This window comes from Mauremys mutica, chromosome 25 (genome assembly GCF_020497125.1).
Source record: "Mauremys mutica isolate MM-2020 ecotype Southern chromosome 25, ASM2049712v1, whole genome shotgun sequence".
Lineage (NCBI taxonomy): Eukaryota > Metazoa > Chordata > Testudines > Geoemydidae > Mauremys > Mauremys mutica.
In genome coordinates, this window is record NC_059096.1 from 12,282,567 (window position 1) to 12,301,929 (window position 19,363).

General features: G+C 59.3%; 1 protein-coding gene across 1 annotated transcript in view; it reads right to left on the minus strand.

Moving 5' to 3' along the window:
- Positions 1–19,363, minus strand: part of LOC123356422 (alpha-2-macroglobulin-like protein 1) — a 79,660-nt gene that overhangs the window by 49,778 nt on the left and 10,519 nt on the right. Inside the window, exons 2-5 of the mRNA XM_044999667.1 lie at positions 16,249–16,312; positions 15,961–16,106; positions 14,122–14,271; positions 12,664–12,852 (exon numbers count right to left, since the gene is read on the minus strand). Coding sequence (XP_044855602.1) covers positions 12,664–12,852; positions 14,122–14,271; positions 15,961–16,011 — 390 coding nt within the window. The 5' untranslated portion in view covers positions 16,012–16,106; positions 16,249–16,312. The remainder of the gene's footprint in view (positions 1–12,663; positions 12,853–14,121; positions 14,272–15,960; positions 16,107–16,248; positions 16,313–19,363) is intronic.

The following is a 19,363-nucleotide window of genomic DNA, read 5'->3' on the forward strand; positions in this document are numbered from 1 at the left end:
TTACAAATGTGACACTTATGTGGTTGATGGGATTCCTCTGGGCACTTCAAGCAGGAGTCGTGGGGGTCTCCCGTAGGCATCGTCTTGAGACAGGCCGAGCAAGGTTTGAAACCCGGAGACCTGGGCATGGGCCCTGGTACCGGGGAGGAGGGAAGGGGATGAACCCCGTTTCCTCCAAGTACTAACTAGACTATATACAAACTCACTAATAAGTACACTGTAACTACAAAAAACTATTTACAACTACACTAAACAACTATCTATAATACGAGGAAAGCTAGGGAGGTGGAGATCAGCTACACTCCATAGTTCCAACGACCATCACGGGCGGTAAGAAGGAACTGAGGGGGCACTCGGTCGGCAAGGGCATATATCCGGCGCCATAAGGGCGCCACTCCAGGGGGCGCCTCAGCCGACCCACTGAGTGTTGCTAGGGTAAAAATCTTCTGACGATCGTGCACGCGGCGCCCGCACACCTAACTGGAACTGATATGAGCAAGCACTCGGAGAAGAACCTCCCTGACCCCAGGGCGATCTCCCGGCCTAGGGTCAAGTCTCTGCTCCCAGGCAGGGAGCTTCTCAATTAAACAGCTTCATTTTATCATGGGAAAACAGAGTATTTTCCCCACCTCCCCTTCTGAGCAACTGCTGAGCTGTGTTAGCTGAAATGCCTCAGAAAGTTCAGCTTGAGGCCAACCCCTGGCTGGGGAAATTTCAGCCCCTAACATTTCAGTCTGACAAAGTTACAAGAACTGAAAACTTCTAATGGGAAGTGCCAGAGAACCGTAAGCGGAGGTGGCGCTGCCAGCCCCACATGTAATATCCCTGTGCCCAGAAGTGGGGCAGTGTGATGCAACAAGAAGCGGGGCAGATTTGACCTCGGAATGTTGCAGGGGAGATACATTGGGGATGGGGGACTTCCCTTGAAGGAAGATCCCTGCGGTTTAACCTGAGCCAGGAGGGGGGTTGGGAGAAGTGACACTTTCTGGCCCGGAGACTAGACAAAGGAGAGGAGGAGCTAGGGTGAGGGAGGAGAGAGCTGCTGGAGGAGTTTTTAGTTTCAGTTTTGTGCTTGGTGGTGGAACGCAGGGAATCCCAAGACTGGGATCTAAGCTCCCTGCCCCCCAGAAGGACTTGACTGAGAGGTCCTGGTCGTAGCCTGTGTTCCTACTGTCCAATAAACCTTCCGTTTTACTGGCTGGCTGAGAGTCGTGGTGAATCCCAGGAAGAGGGGTGCAGGGCCCTGACTCCCACACACTCCATGACAGGCGAGATGGGGCGTTCCTGCTCCCTGGATTTGCCGGGGATCTGTCCCAGGGCCTGGGCCGTGTTGAAGGTGGCTGGGGAGGTGTATCTGTGATGAACTGGGACTATTCTTAATGTGCTCTTTGAATGCTGAGTGGGGGGTGTTGGCCTGGGAGGACGCTCTGCATTGGGGGATGGGAGACTGGCTGAAGGGAGGAGACCTGAGCATGTAACGTGAGAACCCAGGAGGGGGTTAGAGGCCAGGTGACACCTTGGCCCAGAAACTGAGCAGAGGCTGAGTGAGAGGCTGGGGGGAGTTTTTTCAGCTTGGAAGCTGGCTGGAAATGAAGGGCAGCCCCGATGGGGCTCGGGCCTCTCAACGGGGCTGGGGCCTCCCTGGGGCCCCAGATGGACCTAACTAAAGGGGGTCCTGTTGTCTGCACCGGCAAGACCTGTCCTGGACTGTGTTCCTGTCATCAAAATAAACCTCTGTGTTACTGGCTGGCTAAGAGTTGTGTCTGACTGCAAAGTGGGGGTGCAGGACCCGGTGGCTTCCCCAGGACCCTGCCTCGGTGGACTCGCTGTGGGAAGCGCATGGAGTGGCACATGCTGACTGCTCCTAGGAGTGACCCAGGAGGTGAAGCCGTGTGAGCTTCTTGCCCGGAAGACAGTCTGCTCCAAGGGAGAGGAGGCTCCCCAAAGTCCTGACTGGCTTTGTGAGGAGCAGTTCCAGAGCATCGCCAGGGGACTCCATGACAACTGGTGGCAGGGGTGGGATCTACTGCACCCTGTGGATGGCGCTTCCTGAAGTAAGTGACTGGGGAGCAGTAAAACGAAGGGGGACTGATGGGGACCAGGTGGGCTGAAGAGTCAGGGTGAGACAGTTTCAGGGGGCGATTAACCCCTGGGAAAAGACGGTTACTCACCGTAGTAACTGTTGTTCTTCGAGATGTGTTGCTCCTATCCATTCCAGTTAGGTGTGCGCGCCGCGCGTGCACGGCTCTTCGGAAGACTTTTACCCTAGCAACACTCGGTGGGTCGGCTGGGCGCCCCCTGGAGTGGCGCCGCTATAGCGCAGGATATATACCCCTGCCGACCCATCCACCCCTCAGTTCCTTCTTGCCGGCTACTCCGACAGTGGGGAAGGAGGGCGGGTCTGGAATGGATAGGAGCAACACATCTCGAAGAACAACAGTTACTACGGTGAGTAACCGTCTTTTCTTCTTCGAGTGATTGCTCCTATGCATTCCAGTTAGGTGATTCCCAAGCCTTATGTAGGCGGTGGGGTCGGAGTTAGATGCTGCAGAATGCAAACTTCTGTGCCAAAGGCTGCATCATCTCTGGACACTTGGGCCAATGAGGCAACGGTGTGTACTAGCTGCACGACACATCCCCTGAAAGGGTATGTGGGCCAAGAAGGCAGCAGGGAAGCCTGAGCCCTGGTGGAATGTGCAGTAAGGTGGCTCCATGGAACATGGGCTAAACACAGGAGGCGCAGATGCACCAGTCATCGAAGATGAAATCCTCTAGGAGGAGACAGGTATGTCCCTCGTCCGGTATGCCAGTACGATGAAGATTCGGGGGCGTTACGCAAGGGCTTTGTCCGCTCGATATAGATTGCGGACGCCCTATGGACGTCTAGGGAGGGCAATTGTTGCTCTCCTTGCGATGAGTGTGGCTTCGGAAAGAAGACCGGAAGGAAGCTATCCTGGATGATATGAGAGGCTGACACCACCTTTAGGGAGGAAGGCCGGACACGGTCACAACTGCACTTGTCCTTGAGAGAGACAGTATACCGTGGGTCCATCGCGAGCGCCTGAAGCTCGGAGACTCGTCTGGCCGATGGAAAGGCTACAAAGAAGACTGTCTTCCAGGACAGGTATGGCAGCGAGCATGTCGTCAGTGTCCCGAATGGGCAATCATAAAACTGGCGAGAACCAGGTTGAAGACCCAGGTTGTGGCGGGGGCCAACCGGGGGGGGGGGGGTATACCGCTCCAAGTCCTTGAGGAATCTAGAAACCACAAGGCGGAAGAATACGGAGCGGCCACTCCCCGCTGGGTGGAAGGGAGAGATGGCTGCCAAGAGTGCCCTTAATGAGGGCCGCGCCATGTGCTGCTGTTTGAGACCAGAGGTAGTCCAAGACAGACTGGATCGGGACCTCGGCGGGAGAAACATTGTGCGTTTCGTAGCAGTAGGAGAAACGCTTCCACTCTGCGAGATACGTTAACCGAGTGGAGGATCTCCTATCACCCAGGAGAATCCTGTAGAGCCGAGGCAGAACAATGTAATTCGGATCAGTTTAGCCACACAGCAGCCCTGCTGTGAGGTGCAGGGATTACCAGTCTGGGTGGTAAAGCTTGCTGCGATCCCGCGAAATGGGGTGTGGGCCAAGAGGTAGGGAAATAGGGTTGGCTACCGACAGGGGTAGCGACCTGGTGTACCAGTGCTGCCTGGGATACGCTGGAGCAATCATGATCAGGTGCGCTCCGCCCCTGCGGAGTTTTAGCAGGGCCCTGCAAGCCAGCGGGAACGGTGGAAATTGGACAGCCGATGGCTCATCCACGGCATCAGAAACCTTTCCAAGACTGAGCCCAGGGAGAGGTCTTGGAATGAGGAGGACTTCTCTCTGTTTTCGCTCTCGCGGGAGCGAAGAGGGCTATGCGGGGAAAGACCCATTTCCGAAAAACGGAATGGATACCGTCCGGAGGGAACGACCACTTGTGAGACCGGAAGGATCTGCTGAGGCGATCCGCCAGCTGAAAAGCCTGGCATACAAGGCAGACTGCTCCCAGCTCTCGGACACTGATGCGTAAGGCCAGCTCTTGGGCCGACCAAAGGCCGTGAGTGCGAAGCTGACCCAGGTGAGCACGCAGCCGAGAGATGGGGTGTCCGTCATGAGGGACCCCGAGGGGTGAATGGAACAGCATCCCTGGATACACCAGGGAGGGCACTGACTCTCGGTCGAGGGAGCCTAGGATGCTCAGGGGGAACGAGACGACCAGGGTGGTATCTCTGCCCGGGTGGTACACCAAGGTGAGCCACGATTGGAGTGGACAGAGGCGAAGCCTGGCATGTTTGGAAACAAACGCGCAGACAGCCATGTGACTCAGGAAACCTAGGTAAGTGCGAGCCAAAGTTGTCGGGAAGGTCCGTAGACCTTGTACAATTGTTACCACCGCATGAAACCAAGGCTGAGGTAAGCAGGCTCTGGTGAGATTGGAGTCCAGGGTGGTTCCAATGAATTCTATTCCCTGTGTCGGAACCAGAGTGGATTTTACCATTGATGATCAGGCCTAGACACCGGAATAGGTCCGTGTCAATGCCCATAGGACTGGTACTTGGGCTCGGAGGTCCCTCGAACGAGCCAATGCGGAAGAGAAATGGGGACATGAAAATACGCGCCCGTCATATCGAGGGTGGCATACAGTCTCCGGGATCCAAGGGTGGGATGACGGTCCCCCTGGGAACCATGCGGAACCTATCCGCAGCGTGAACTTGTTGAGGACCCGCAGGTCTAGGATATGTCTGAGACCTCCCTTCGCCTAGGGGATTAGGTTTCGTCCCTAGGCACCTCCTGTATAGCTCCGATGAAGAGGAGCGTCCGCACGTGTTGCAAGAGGAATCGCTCATGAGAGGATGGTTAGAAGGACCTTAACCTTGAGGGCCTGATTGACGCCCACGACCGCATAAGTGATGCCTGCTGGCAAAGTCTTGTCTTTGCCTAGGCGCAGGGTAAGAGCGGTGAGGCTGGGGACGGAAAGGTCGGTGCTAAGCACCGGTGTGTGCATGCTAATAGAGAGCGGGAAGTGACCCTGCTGCCCTTCAGGCTTTGCAGCCTAGGGCCAGCTTTCTCAGAGAACAGGCCTTTGCCAGTGCAGGGCAAGTCCTGTATAGTGGACAGCAGCTGCGAGGGAAGGCTCGATAACCGGAGCCAGGAAATGCGCCTCGAGGCCACACCCGAGGCCAGGGTCGTGGCAGCGAAGTCAGCTGCATCCAACTAGGCCTGGAGGGAAGCTCTATCCAGCTTCTTCCTTCGATCCAGGAGGGCATCGAACTCTTGACGTGAGTTCTGAAGAACCGACTCTGTAAAGTCGCCCACCGCCACCCGTAGGAGCGGCTAAGCAGGGCTTGCTAGTTTGCTACACAAAGTGGCAGGGCCCCCGCCGAGTACATCATACGGCCCCGTAAGACCAGTCGCCTAGCCCCCTAGGATCTAGGAGCTGGTGCCTGCTGGCCATGGCGTTCCATCCCATTGAGGGACTGGACGACAAGGGAGTGGGGGGGGGTTAGATGTACCTAGGTACTCGTACCCCCTGGATGATGCTATGCACTTGCATTCCGATCAAAGGAGGGCCCGAGGAGTACGTTCCTGCCCCCACCTCAGCTGGGGAGGAGGAAGAAGAAAGGCCAGGGACAAGCAGGTCCTGTGTGGGCTCGCACTCCTGGACGACCTCCTGATCCGGTGGGATCTGGGAGCCCGGTGGCTGAACCGGGGCTTGCTCCGTACTGGTCGCAGGGGGACGGCTAATTGCCGCCTCTGGCACCCAGAGCTCCGACGGAACGGAGCGAGATGGGAGCACCGGTATGCCTCTGGCGTGGCAGTACGCCCATGGTGACTAGAAGGACCTCTGATAGGTCTCCTGGAAGACTCTGGAGGGCACATCGGAAAAGAGAGTACTGCGCATATGAAGTGTCCGCACGTGGCAACACTGATGCGTGACTGGGTGGCCCTGAAGGAGCTGAAGAGCCTTTGGTAGAGTCTCCTTCTCTAACTGACGTCGCTCGACTCGGCACCGGGGATTGGTACCCGGAGACATACCGGTACCGAGAACGAGACCTGCCACCGGAGCTGTGCTGGGCGGTCGACCGAGAGCGCGAGGCTCGACGTTCAGGAGTGGGTACGGGAGTCTCGGTGCCTGGGGCGGTGCCGGGAGCGGGATCGGTGCCAAATGTACCGGACCAGCGAACGTGACGCTGGCCGGTGCCACGAGTACTAAAGGTACCGCAATGGAGAACAGTGCCGAGACCACGAGCGGCGTCGGGACCTTGATCGGTGACGGGACCGAGAACGTCTGCGGGACCGCGATCGGGGACGGTGCCGCTCTGCGGTGCCGACGCAGGGTGGCGTGAGCAAGACAGGCTCGCCAAAAGACCATATAACCCGCACTGGCGATGTCGGGGGTTAAGCAGCGCAGGCTCTGCCCTTGCCATCAACTCCCTCGCTGAGGAAATGTTCCCAGCGTGGAGGGAATAGTGAGCTCGACCACAGCTCGCACCGGGGAGCATTCAGGTGTTGGACTCGACGGCTCTTGCGAGGCCGTAGTCTACGGTGCTGATACTGTCGGTGCCGTAGCAGTCACCGGTGCCGGGCAGCCCGACGTAGTAGAGCGCTCGGGCTGCGGAGCGGGCCGCTCGGACGCCGCTGAAAAGCGAGCTCGACCACTGTTCGTACCGGGGAGCTTTCCAGCACCGGACTCGACGGCTCTTGCCTGGCCGGAGTTAACGGCGCGGATATTGTCGATGCCGCGGCAGACATCGGTGCCGGCGAACCGACTGAGCGTAGCGCTCGGCTGCGGAGCAGGCAGCTCGGATGCAGCTTCATAACGAGCTCGACCACGGTCCGTACCGGGGAGCTCTCCAGCACTGGACTCGACGGCTCTTGCCTGGCCGGAGTTAACGGCGCGGATATTGTCGGTGCCGCGGCCGACCTCGGTGCCGGGTGATCCGACTGAGCATAGCGCTCGGCTGCGGAGCAGGCGGCTCGGACGCAGCGTCATAGCGAGCTCGACCACGGTCCGTACCGGGGAGCTTTCCGGCACCGGACTCGACGGCTCTTGCCTGGCCGGAGTTAATGGTGCGGATATTGTCGGCGCCGCGGCAGACATCGGTGCCGGGCGATCCGACTGAGCATAGCGCTCGGCTGCAGAGCAGGCGGCTCGGACGCAGCAAGTATATTGTGCCTCTTCATCCTCCAGGAGAGGGAACCATGCCGAGTGGACGTCGGAGTCAGCGAGGGCCAGTGCCGGGAGGCCTTGGCGGCACCGGGGAACCGGTGCCGAGGGAGCGCTCCTTGAAGACTAACCAGCGCTCGGCGCCGAGAGCGGAGGAGCAAGAGCTGCCTCCCTCAGGAGCTGTTTGAGACGAAAGTCCCGCTCCCCTTTGTTCTAGGATCAAAGGCCCCGCGAATGCGGCACTTATCTGTCAGTTGAGAATCCTCAAGGCATTTAGGAGAGGATCTCTTGTCGGCAATGGCTTGTGGCCGGCCGAGCATTGTAAAACCCTGTGGACCGGGCATCGGACCCGGCAACGGGTGAGGGGAAGGGGATAAACCCCGAACCCCTGAAAATAAATCCTATACTACAAACAAATAAAGTTAACTACAACTATAAACTATACACTAAACGAGAGAAACTACGAGTAGCTAGGGAGGTGGAGGTCAGCTAAGCTGCGCTCCACTGTTCTAACGGCCGTCACGGGCGGAAAGAAGGAACTGAGGAGCGGATGGGTCGGCAGGGGTATATATCCTGCGCTATAGCGGCGCCACTCCAGGGGGCGCCCAGCCGACCCACCGAGTGTTGCTAGGGTAAAAGTCTTCCGAAGAGCCGTGCACGCGCGGCGCGCACACCTAACTGGAATGCATAGGAGCAATCACTCGAAGAAGAATGTGCGACCAGAGAGAAGGACTTCTGCAGTAACAGGGTCCCCTGGGGGATCGCAGTGAGCGGTTCCAGGAGCGGAGGAGTCTGCAGCTCGACCCTGGCAGAGAGGTGGTGACCTGAAGAAGGGCTGGCACACCAAAGGTCTCCCTGGAACAGTGGAAAGCTGAGATCACAGACCAGCGAGTGGCCAGCAGGAAGATGTATACTAAACGCCTTAAGAGCGACCTGGTGGAGCTGTGCAGGCAGAGGGGGCTGCACATTGGGAGATCCACCAAAGAACAGCTAATTACCCAGCTGGAGGAGAAGGATCGCTTGGATGAACCGAGCCCTGTCCCTGAGGGATGCCACCCGGTGGATGCAGCATTGGCCCCGGGGCCTGACCTGGCTGGGAGGGGTCAGACTGCTGCCAAGGACATCCCAAGACCCTGCCTACCTATACCTAGGGGAGGGGTTGGGGGAAGCCCAGTAAATACCAAGGGCACCCTGATCCCAGCGGTCAGCAGGGGATCGTCCCGGCGGAGCTCCCCGTCCTTGGAAAGGATGCGGCTGGAATATGACAGGGAGCTGAGACGGGAAGAGCTCGAGTTAAGGAGGCAAGAACTGAAGCAGGAGCGGAAGGAACGGGGAAAAACAGCACCAGCATGAGGAGAAGCAGCATCAGCATGAGGAGAAGCAGCATCAGCATGAGCTGGAGCTGGTCCGGCTGAGGAGCAGTGGGGCCCTGGCTGTGGTGAGTGAGGGTGGACCCAAGACTGCAAAGAGCTTTGATAAGTGCTTCCTGGCTCAGGGTAAGGAGGGGGAGGACATAGATACCTTCCTGACGGCCTTTGAGAATGCCTGTGAGCTACACAGTTGACCCTGCAGACAGGCTCCAGTTTCTCACCCCCTTACTGGACTCCACAGCCCTGGAGGTGTACAGCCGAATGAAAGGGGTGGAGACAGGGGACTACAAACTCTTCAAAAAGGTCCTGCTCCGCGAGTTTGGGCTGACTCCTGAGATGTACTAGAAGAGATTCCGGAGTCAGCATAAAACCCGTGAGGTCACATACCTACAACTGGTCAACAGGGCGCAGGGGTACGCCCGCAAGTGGACAGCTGGAGCCCAAGCTAAAGAGGACCTGCTTGACCTATTCATACTGGAGCACCTGTATGAGCAGTGCCCATCTGACCTGAGGTGATGGTTGATGGATCAGAAGCCAGAGAACCTGCAGCACGCAGGCCAGCTGGCCGATGAATCTGTGGACAGTCGGGCAGGGGATGACAGGGAGGAGTCCCAAAGGAACAGGCCTGCCATGATGCAGAAAGAGAGTGACCCTGGGACCTCCCACAGGGGAAGCATAGAGAACCCCCTCCCAAGGGGAACATCCAGCATCAGGGCCAACCGGCCAGCTCAAGGGGACCCACGGGACATGGGCTGCTATTACTGTGGCCAGAGTGGCCACATACGGACCCAGTGCCCCAAGCTAAGGGACAGACTGAGCAGGCCGAACCCACAGAGGGTCAATTTCGTAGAGACCCAGCCGGACGAGGGGAAGATGGCCCAGGCAAGGGGGGCTGACAGCTTCCCAACTGCTCAGGAGGGAGGAGGGCCCCAGGCCAGCTTCCCTGGGGGGCTGGATGCTCCGGATACCAGGTTCTCCATTTACAGGGTGGATGCGGGGCAGTCCCTGCGGAGCGAATGCCTTGTTCCCCTGGAGGTGGATGGGAGGAAGGTCAATGGATACTGGGACATGGGCGCTGAGGTTACGCTGGCCCGGCCCAAGGTGGTAGCTCCAAATCAGGTGATGCCCAACACCTATCTGACCCTAATGGGGGTGGGCGGAACCTCATTCAAGGTGCCCGTGGTGAGGGTACACCTGAAATGGGTGGCCAAGGAGGGCCCCAAGGAAGTGGGAGTGCACCACCATTTGCCCCCTGAGGTATTAATGGGGGGGGGCACCTGGAGGACTGGCCAAGCAACTCCCAGGGTGTCCTAGTCGTGACCCATAGTCAGACCCAGCGAGGGGCACTGCGTCCTGACAACGGGAAGGGTACTTTGCCCGAGGTGCAGGACCCTAACCTGGTGGGGAGGGAATGCCCAGGGACATGACTCAGAGAGGCTGCGGCCTCAGACCCAGCCAGCAGAAGGGAGCAGGTCCCCATCCCTGCCTCAGCTGCTGAGTTCCAGGTCAAGTTGCAGAAAGATCCCTCCTTGTGGAAGATAAGGGACCTGGCTGACCTCAGTGTCGTACAGACCATGGGGGGAGGTTGCCGGAAAAGGTTCCTGTGGGAGAAGGGGTTCCTGTACCGATAATGGGCTCCCCCAAGGGAAATGGAGTCAGGGGGGATCAGGAGGCAGCTGGTGGTACCCCGCAAGTATCGCCACCAGGTGCTGTACCGGGCTCATGACATCCCCCTCTCAGGGCACCAGGGAACCTGGCGTACCCAGCAGAGGCTGCTACACAACTTCTACTGGCCTGTGGTTTTTACTCATGTCCGACAGCACTGCCGATCCTGTGACCCCTGCCAGAGGGTGAGGAAGGCCTGGGACAAGGGGAAATGGCTGTAGGACCCTTGCCCATCATAGAGGAGCCTTTCCAGAGGGTGGCCAAGGTCAAAAGGGAGGCTCTGAACCAAGAAAGCCCGAATCACAGCCCTCCAGGCTGGAAAGCTGGGAGAAGACCCCAGCCCAGCTTGAACCCCAGGGGTATTGGGGGGGGGGAAAGGGCACGGGACACATAAGCCTTCCTACATGTGAACTACGAGTGCCATCGAGCACACCCGACCTAAAGGGGGGTGTGAAACTGGAAGGGCCTTGTGTAATTCTCACCAAGGAATGGGAGGGATGTTGGGGCATCTCTGGGAACGTGGGTAGGTTCGAATTTCCCCAGGTCACTGGCTGAAGGGACCCCGCTCAGTTCGGTCTCGAAGGGGGGAGAGATATGACGAAAAGGGACTGTTCTTACTGTGGTCTGTGAATGCTGAGTGGGGGGTGTTGGCTTGGGAGGACGATCTGCATTGGGGGATGGAAGACTGGCTGGAGGGAGGATACCTGAGCATATAATGTGAGAACCCAGGAAGGGGTTAGAGGCGAGGTGACACCTTGGCCCAGGAAACTGAACAAAGGCTGAGTGAGAGGCTGGGGGGTTGTTTTCAGTTTGGAAGCTGTCTGGAAATGGAGGGGAGTCCTGATGGGGCTTGGGCCTCCCAACAGGGCAGTGGCCTACCTGGGGCCCCAGATCATAGGGTTAGAAGGGACCTCGGGAGGTCATCTAGTCCAACCCCTGCTCAAAGCAGGACCAATCCCCAGATTTTTACCCCAGTTCCCCAAATGGCCCCCTCAAGGATTGAACTCACAACTCTGGGTTTAGCAGGCCAATGCTCAAACCACTGAGCTATTCCTCCACCCCAGATGGACTTAACTAAAAAGGGTCCTGTTGTCTGTACCGGCAAGATCTGTTTTGGACTGTGTTCCTGTCATCTAAATAAACCTCTGTTTTACTGGCTGGCTAAGAGTCACATCTGACTGCGAAGTGGGGGTGCAGGACCCTCTGGCTTCCCCAGGACCCTGCCTGGGTGGACTCGCTGTGGGAAGCGCACGGAGGGGCAGAGGATGCTGAATGCTCCAAGGTCAGACCCAGGAGGTGAAGCCGTGTGAGCTTCTTGCCCTGAAGACAGTCTGCTCCAAGGGAGAGGAGGCTCCCCAAAGTCCTGACTGGCTTTGTGGGGAGCAGTTCCAGAGCATTGCCCGGGGATACCGTGACAGTATCCCAGGCCTGAGTTTGCTAGGAGCATCCCTGGGGATTCATTAGAACAGGCCGGACCGTTTGGTGGGATTCGCCCCTGGATGCCAGCAGCCCTGGGCATATCAGAGCCAGTTTAGTCCTTTCCGGCTATTGTGATGAAGTGGGGGATTTTCTTGTTGTTTCCTTGTTTTTCCAATGGTTTGCATGCAGAGGGGGGTGAGACTCAGTTTCCCTGGGTGTTGCTGGTTTAACCAGGTGAGGGGAGAGGGAGTTTGTTGGTACACAGGACCAGCGAGGGAACTTGGGATCCCGGCCAATGGCCTGGAGAATGGACACCCCAGTGACTGGCGACCTGGTGACCCAGAGGCCCAGCTCAGGAGTCACAGCCGGTTCTGGTCGGTGGGAGGACAATGGGCTGCGGGGAGAGGACCCCGGTGACCTGACCAGCCGGTTCCAGCCAGAGGGGCCAGAGGACAGAAGAGGGGAGAGGCCCAGGTGACCCTGTTTACCTGGATAGGAGACACTGGAAAGAGGGGGGGCTTGGGGCCAGGGATATCGGAGGCCCAGCTGGGAAGCAGGGGGGCTCTGGGCTGGAGAGGGGGAGCAGGCAGAGCCCACCTGGCTGCAGGGAGACTGGGATGTGCTGGGCTGAGGGAGGCCAGGCCTGAGGTCCTGAGAATTTTCTGTGCTGGGTTCAGACACTCAATAAACCTCCTGTTTTACGCTGGCTGAGAGTCGCTGCGGTCTAGAGAACAGGGGGGCATTATTCCCTCTGGGGGTGGAGGCCCTGGGGATCCAGAGCGAGTGGACTCCCTGAGGGGGCCCACGGCGGGAGACAGACATGCTAAGGCTCAGAGAGGTGCAGTTCTAGGAGTTGGAGGGGCTTAACCACCAAGAGAGCGTGGACCCCCGAGAAGGGCTGTCGCACTAAAGGGGGTTCCCCCCACGGACCACACGGGGCCAAGAGTGGGCACGAGCTGGGAGTCCGTGACAGCTATAGAGGAGTGTAAGGCCTGGCCAGGCACAACCCTACCTTAAACAGGCTGTAGGCGTCAGGCTGAGGGGGAGTCCAGCTGCTAGTCCCTCTGCGACACCTCCACCTGGGACCTAAGGCACGGCAGTGAGCAACTAGAAGGGGAGCGGTCACAGGAGGACATGACTCCGGCTCTCGCACTGCGTTGGGATAGTCTCCTCGGGGAAAATCAGGGAGCAGGTTATAGACCTAAAGACAAACACACATGACATCAGCCATGAAACCAAGACACGAGCTACCCCAGAGCCAGCTCCTGCCCCTCCTCCCACTAACACATCACCCCACAACCTCCGCTCTCGCCCCAGCCTCATCTCTAGCCTGGATACCTCCTCCCACCCTGCCCATCCCCCAGCCCCAGACCCCACGTGCAGAGCCATAACTAGGGATTTTGGCGGCCGAGGCAAGGGACAGGGGCCGCACATCCAGCTCTTCGGCGACAGGTTCCTCTCCTCTGTTCTTCAGCGGCAATTTGGTGGCAGGTCCTTCCCTCCGAGAGGGTCTGAGGGACCCGCCGCCGAATTTCCACCAAAAAGCCGGACATGCCGCCCCTCTCCCTTGCTGACGACTGGTGGCAATTCGGTGGCGGGTCCCTCAGTCCCTCTCGGAGGAAAGGACTTGCCGCTGAATTGCCGCCGAATGAGACTTTCTGCGCCTCTGACTTTCCGCACCCGAGGCAAGTGCCTCACTCGCCTTGCCCTCGTTACGGCACTGCCCATGTGGGCATCTGTCCCTGCACCTCCCCCCACAGCCCTAGGAGAGGGACCCACGGCTCCCAACGCCCTGGGAGAACCTGGGGCAGGGGGAGGGCAGCTACCCCTTCTCGCTGTGGGGCAGCAAATGGCTCTTAGCGCCCCTCCCCCACGCTGTCTGGATCACAGAGGGGCCGCGTCGGGGGCTGGCCCTGGGGCCACGGCTCACAGGGATACGTGACTCAGCTCCTGCCCATCAAGTCCCGTCTCCTGCTGCCCCACGGGGCTTGGGAGGCTCCACTCGCCGTGTGCAGAGCCCGGGAGCCCCTGGATTGCAGATGCCAGCGATGGGCTGAGTGCGATTCCGTATCGTCACCTGGGCAGGGACAACTCCCACAATGCACCTGGCTAGTTGTCCCCTGCTGTACATGGGGGCAGGGAATTCACCTGCCCCCGCCCCTGGGGACCAGCTCTGCCCTGGAGAGCGAGCGCCAGTTACCCCGCCATTATCTCAGCTCCGAGCTCCATGTTCCCAGCCGGAGCCGGGGTGAGGGGGGTGCCAGGAGGGGGGCACTCCAAGGGCTGATGGGAGAACAGGCAAGCGGGGACCCCCCAGAGTTAGGGGGTGACAAGTGCCATGGGAGCAGCCCTCAGACGGGGAGAGGTGGCCTCGAGGGGTGTCCCCCAGCGGCCGTGCATCACTGTCCCTGCGTGGGGGGAGGACTCGTCGGGAGGGGCCGGGCGAGGGGCCGAGCTGCTCTGGACTCACCGTGTCGACGCTGAGCTCGGCCTCGGGCTTCCTGAGCAGCACGCTCTGATCCACGGCGCGGACGGCGCACAGGGACCCGGGGGCAGCCTGCACCCGCAGCTGGAGCTCTGAGCCCGGCAGGGCCCGGTCCTGCGAGAAGGCCAGCTTCACCTGGCGAGGCACAGCGCGTCACAGGGGAGGGGAGAGACCCCCGGGGCAGGGGGAGACAGGCCCGGGCGGGGGGGGGGGGCAGGCACCGAGTGTCACTCCGGCCCCAGGCCTGGCTGGCTGAAGGGTGCTGGGGGTGGGGGGTTGAGGCAGCCCAGGCTCATTCAGCACCCCCGTGGGGCGGCTCAGGGAGCTGCAGTTATACATAGACACCCGGAGGGGGGGAATAGGAGGTGCAGGGGGGTAGGGATATGACAGGATCACCAGCCCCACCAGATAAAACTCTGGAGTCAGACCCCCAAAAAGTCCTGAGATTCTTGATGAGGACAAAGCCCTGGGGCTGCAGCCTGTCCTCTGGCTTCTCCGCTCCCCGCCCCCCCCCCCCCGGGTGTCTGGACACGCACAGCACTGCGCGGGGGCGGGGGGGCGGTCGGCTGAAGGCTGAGCGATGAGGCCAATACCAAGCAGATGCCAGTTGCCGGGGAGGCAGCCGCCATTGCCGAGGGGGGCATTGAAATGCCTCCGGGTAACAGTGCACTGCCACCTCGGGCTGGTGGGGGCAGAAGGGCCACACTTACCCCCAGGGCAGTGGGGTGAAGTGGGAGGGGGCAGAAGGACTCAGCCAGACCCCACAAGATGGAGGGGAGAGGTGGAGGAGGAATTCTGTAACTTTACCTCCCTAGTCCGAGAGGGGAGGGGCCTTCCCCCCAGCTGACCCCTATGTGCAGTGGGGAGGGGGCTGACGGCTGGTCCCTGGCGAAAGCTTTTTCTCAATGACAGGGACGTGCCCCTGCCGGCTGCCCAGAGAGGGGAGCTCCAGCCTTCATGGGGGGGGGGGGGGAGTCTCTGCTGCTCAGCTGCTGAGAGTGGGAGCCGGCTGCCGGCCCAGAGGAGGAGAGGGGCCCCTCCCCTCATGACACTTGTGCCCCAGTCGACTGGAGGGGCAGTGGCCCCTTAGAAGCCCTCTAGAGAAATATGGCCAGCTGGCCCCCTGCAAGCCTCCAGAGGGGAAGGGGGCTCAGACCATCATATCCTGCCCCCGCCCCAGGAATCTCCCCGGCTGGGCGGGGCAGGCGCGGGTCGGAGGATGGGCAGTGGGTAGGGCTGAGGTGGCAGAAGTTCTGGGGGGTGGGGGAGCAAGTGGCTGTGGAGACTGGGGAGTGGGGGGGGGGCTCAGGGCAGCAGGTACCTGCCGGGGAGCCCAGAGTGGGCCGGGGAGGGGCCGGGTCCCGGTCAGTGGGGTGGGAGGGACAGAAGCAGGAGCTCTGGGGAGCTGGGGACGGGGAGGCGAGGGGTGGGGCAGGCAGGCAGCAGGTTCCTGCTGGGCCCGGAGTGAGGGGCTGAGTCCGCGGGGGAGGCAGGCTGGGCTGGGGGAGGCAGGAAGGGTTTGGGGGAGCAGGTACTCGCTGGGGCCAGGGAGAGCGGAATGGGAGGGGGAGGGCAGGCACCTGCTCCTCCATTGTGCGGGGGCCGAAGCTCTTCCCGTCACCGTGGGAACGCCTGCAGGGGGGGCGAAATGGCTAGTGAGCAATTCACCAGAGCTGGCACTGCCGCAATGACCCTGGCGCTGCTGTGAGGCTGGGAAGGGAGGGGCCGAGGGCACCCAGCAATGCCCCTGCTCAGGGCTCCTGTTATGGGGCAGGGAGCGATTCCCCCACCCAGAGGCTCCTCCGCCCTGAGCCCCAGGCTCACCTTGTTCGGGAGGCACTTGGCCACATGCAGCCAGACGCTGTCGGCAGCCATCTCGCCATTGGGCAGCACCGTGTAACCCAGCACCTTGGCAGCGGGTGCCAGGTCAACGCCGATGGGCAGCTCCACAGAGAAGGAGCCCTTCAGCCCTAGGGACGGCGGGAAACACCCAGGGGAAGTCAGGCCCAGCCAGCAGAGCCCCCTCCCCCAGCCCGGCCCCTCTCAGGGGGCTCAATCCCCAGTCACTCCTGGGCGCCCCATATCTGCACAGACCCCTCCCCCGCCACTTACCAGCTCCCTCCCTGAGGTCCAGCCCTTTGTGGAGGATCCTGGCGATGGCTCCCTTGGCCACGACCTGCGGAGGAGGAGACGGGAGTCACTGAGCTGTGTGACGCTGTGTGGAGTCTGGGAGACACTTTATGGTATTGTTGATACCAACATTGTAAAATTGCAGGGAATCTGGCCAGAGATGCCATGGAAGGGGTCTGTGAAAATGGTGCGATTTGCCAAGTATGAGGATCTTGTTTCTATCTTTGTATCACCTTTGTATTCTGCTCTAGGTCTGTGTGGTACATCTGGCTTTCTAAACTCAGCCTGTGGTTCTAGATGACACACTGTGACGGGGATGACAACTCACTGGCGCAGCACCTCCTGCTGGTCATCCAGGGAAAAGACGGTTACTCACCTTTGTAACTGTTGTTCTTCGAGATGTTTTGCTCATATCCATTCCAATTAGGTGTGCGCGCGCCGCGTGCACATTCATCGGAAGATTTTTACCCTAGCAACACTCGGTGGGTCGGCTGGGTCGCCCTCTGGAGTGGCGCTGTTATGGCGCTGGATATATATCCTTGCCAACCCAATGGCCCTTCAGTTCCTTCTTGCCGGTTACTCCGACAGAGGGGAAGGAGGGCGGGTTTGGAATGGATATAAGCAACACATCTCGAAGAACAACAGTTACAAAGGTGAGTAACCGTCTTTTCTTCTTCGAGTGCTTGCTCAGATCGATTCCAATTAGGTGACTCCCAAGCCTTACCTAGGCGGTGGGATCGGAGTGAGATTTTTGCAGAATGTAGAACTGCTGAGCCAAATGCCACGTCAACCCTGGACTGTTGCACCAATGCGTAATGTGACGCAAAGGTGTGAACCGATGACCAGGTAGCTGCCCGACATATCTCCTGGATGGGAACATGGGCCAGGAAGGCAGCAGATGAAGCTTGAGCCCGACTAGAGTGGGCGGTGAGGTGGCTAGTCGGAACGTGAGCCAAGTCATAGCAGGCATGGATACAGGACATCACCCAAGATGAAATTCTCTGGAAGGAGACTGGCAGGCCCTTCAATCGATCTGCCACCGCAACCAAGAGTTGGGGCGTCTTTCGAAAGGGCTTTGTTCATTCGATATAAAAGGCGAGAGCCCTGCGGACGTCTAGGGAGTGCAGCTGCTGTTCCCGATGCGATGAGTGCGGCTTCGGGAAGAAGACCGGAAGGAAGATGTCTTGATTGACATGGAAGGCCGATACCACTTTAGGGAGGAAGGCGGGGTGTGGTCGCAGCTGAACCTTGTCCTTGTGAAGCACCGTATATGGGAGGTCTGCTGTGAGGGCCCGAAGCTTGGATACTCGCCTTGCCGATGTAATGGCGACAAGTAAGGCTGTCTTCCAGGAGAGGTACAGCAGCGAGCAGGTGCTAGCGGTTCGAAGGGAGCACCGATAAGCTTGGCTAGAACTAGATTGAGGTCCCAGGTCGGGGCGGGACGTCGGACCTGTGGGTAAAAACTTTCCAAGCCCTTGAGGAACCTTGAAACCATAGGGTGAGAGAAGACTGAATGCCTGTTCTCCCCTGGGTGGAAGGCGGAGATGGCCACCAGATGCACTTTTATGGATGAAACCGCTAGGCCATGTTGTTTCAGGGACCAGAGGTAGTCCAGGACAGTAGGAACTGGTACCTGCGTGGGGACAGCGTTACGTTGAGTGCACCAGCAGGAGAAACACTTCCACTTGGCCAGGTATGTCAACCTAGTGGAAGGCTTCCTACTGCCTAAGAGTACCTGTTGCACCGAGGCAGAGCAGCGTAACTCGGACTGGCTTAACCACGCAGCAACCATGCTTTGAGGTGAAGAGACTGTAGGTCTGGGTGGTGAAGTCTTCCGTAGTCCTGAGTTATGAGATCCGGGCAGAGTGGAAGGGGAATTGGGTCGGCCACCGACAGGTCGAGCAACATGGTGTACCAATGCTGCCTTGGCCACGCTGGAGCGATCATGATGAGGTGGGCCCTGTCTCTGCGGAGCTTGAGCAGGACCCTGTGGACCAGCGGGAACGGTGGAAAGGCATAGAGCAGATGGTTCGTCCACGGTATCAGGAATGCGTCTGAGAGGGAGCCCAGGGAGTGACCCTGGAAGGAGCAGAACAAGTGGCGTTTCCGATTTTCGCAAGAGGTAAAGAGGTCTATGCAGGGAAACCCCCACTTCCGGAAAACAGAATGGATGATGACCAGACGAATCGACCACTCGTGGGTTAGGAAGGATCTGCTGAGGCGATCTGCCAGGATGTTCTGAACTCCTGGGAGAAAGGACGCTACCAGGTCGATTGAGTGGGCTATGCAGAACTCCCAGAGCTGAATGGCTTCCTGACAAAGAAGGGAGGAGCGTGCTCCGCCCTGCCTGTTTATATAAAATATGGCTGTTGTGTTGTCCGTAAACACTGATGCACAACGGCCTTGGAGTTGATGAGAAAACACCTGGCATGCTAGGCGAACCACCCTCAGTTCTCGCATATTGATGTGTAAGGTTAGTTCTTGAGCCGATCAAAGGCCTTGAGTACGGAGACCCTCTAGGTGGGCACCCCAACCCAGAGATGACACGTCCGTGGTTAGGGCCATCGAAGGTTGCGGTGGGTGGAATGGCATCCCTGCGCAGACCAGGGTGGGGGTCAGCCACCAGGTCAGGGAGGCTAAAATGTTCGAGGGAACAGTGACTATCATGTCCAGGCTGTCTTGGCCCGGTCGGAACACTGAGGCAAGCTAGGTTTGAAGTGGACGGAGGCGTAGCCTGACTTGTTTGGTCACAAAGGTGCAGGCTGCCATGTGGCCTAGGAGGCTGAGACAAGTGCGAATCGATGTTGTCGGGAAGGTTTGGAGGCCTTGAATAACTGTTGCCATCGCCTGGAAACGAGGCTGCGGCAGGCAGGCTCTGGCCAGATTGGAATCCAGAATCGCCCCAATGAAGTCTATCCTCTGCGTGGGTACCAGAGTAGACTTCTCGATGTTGATCATCAGGCCTAGTCTCCTGAAGAGATCTTTGACGATGCAGAGATGACTTCTCACTTGTGACTTGGAGGCCCCTCGAATGAGCCAATCGTCGAGATACAGGTAGACGTGCACCCAACGACGGCGAAGGGAGGCGGCGACTACA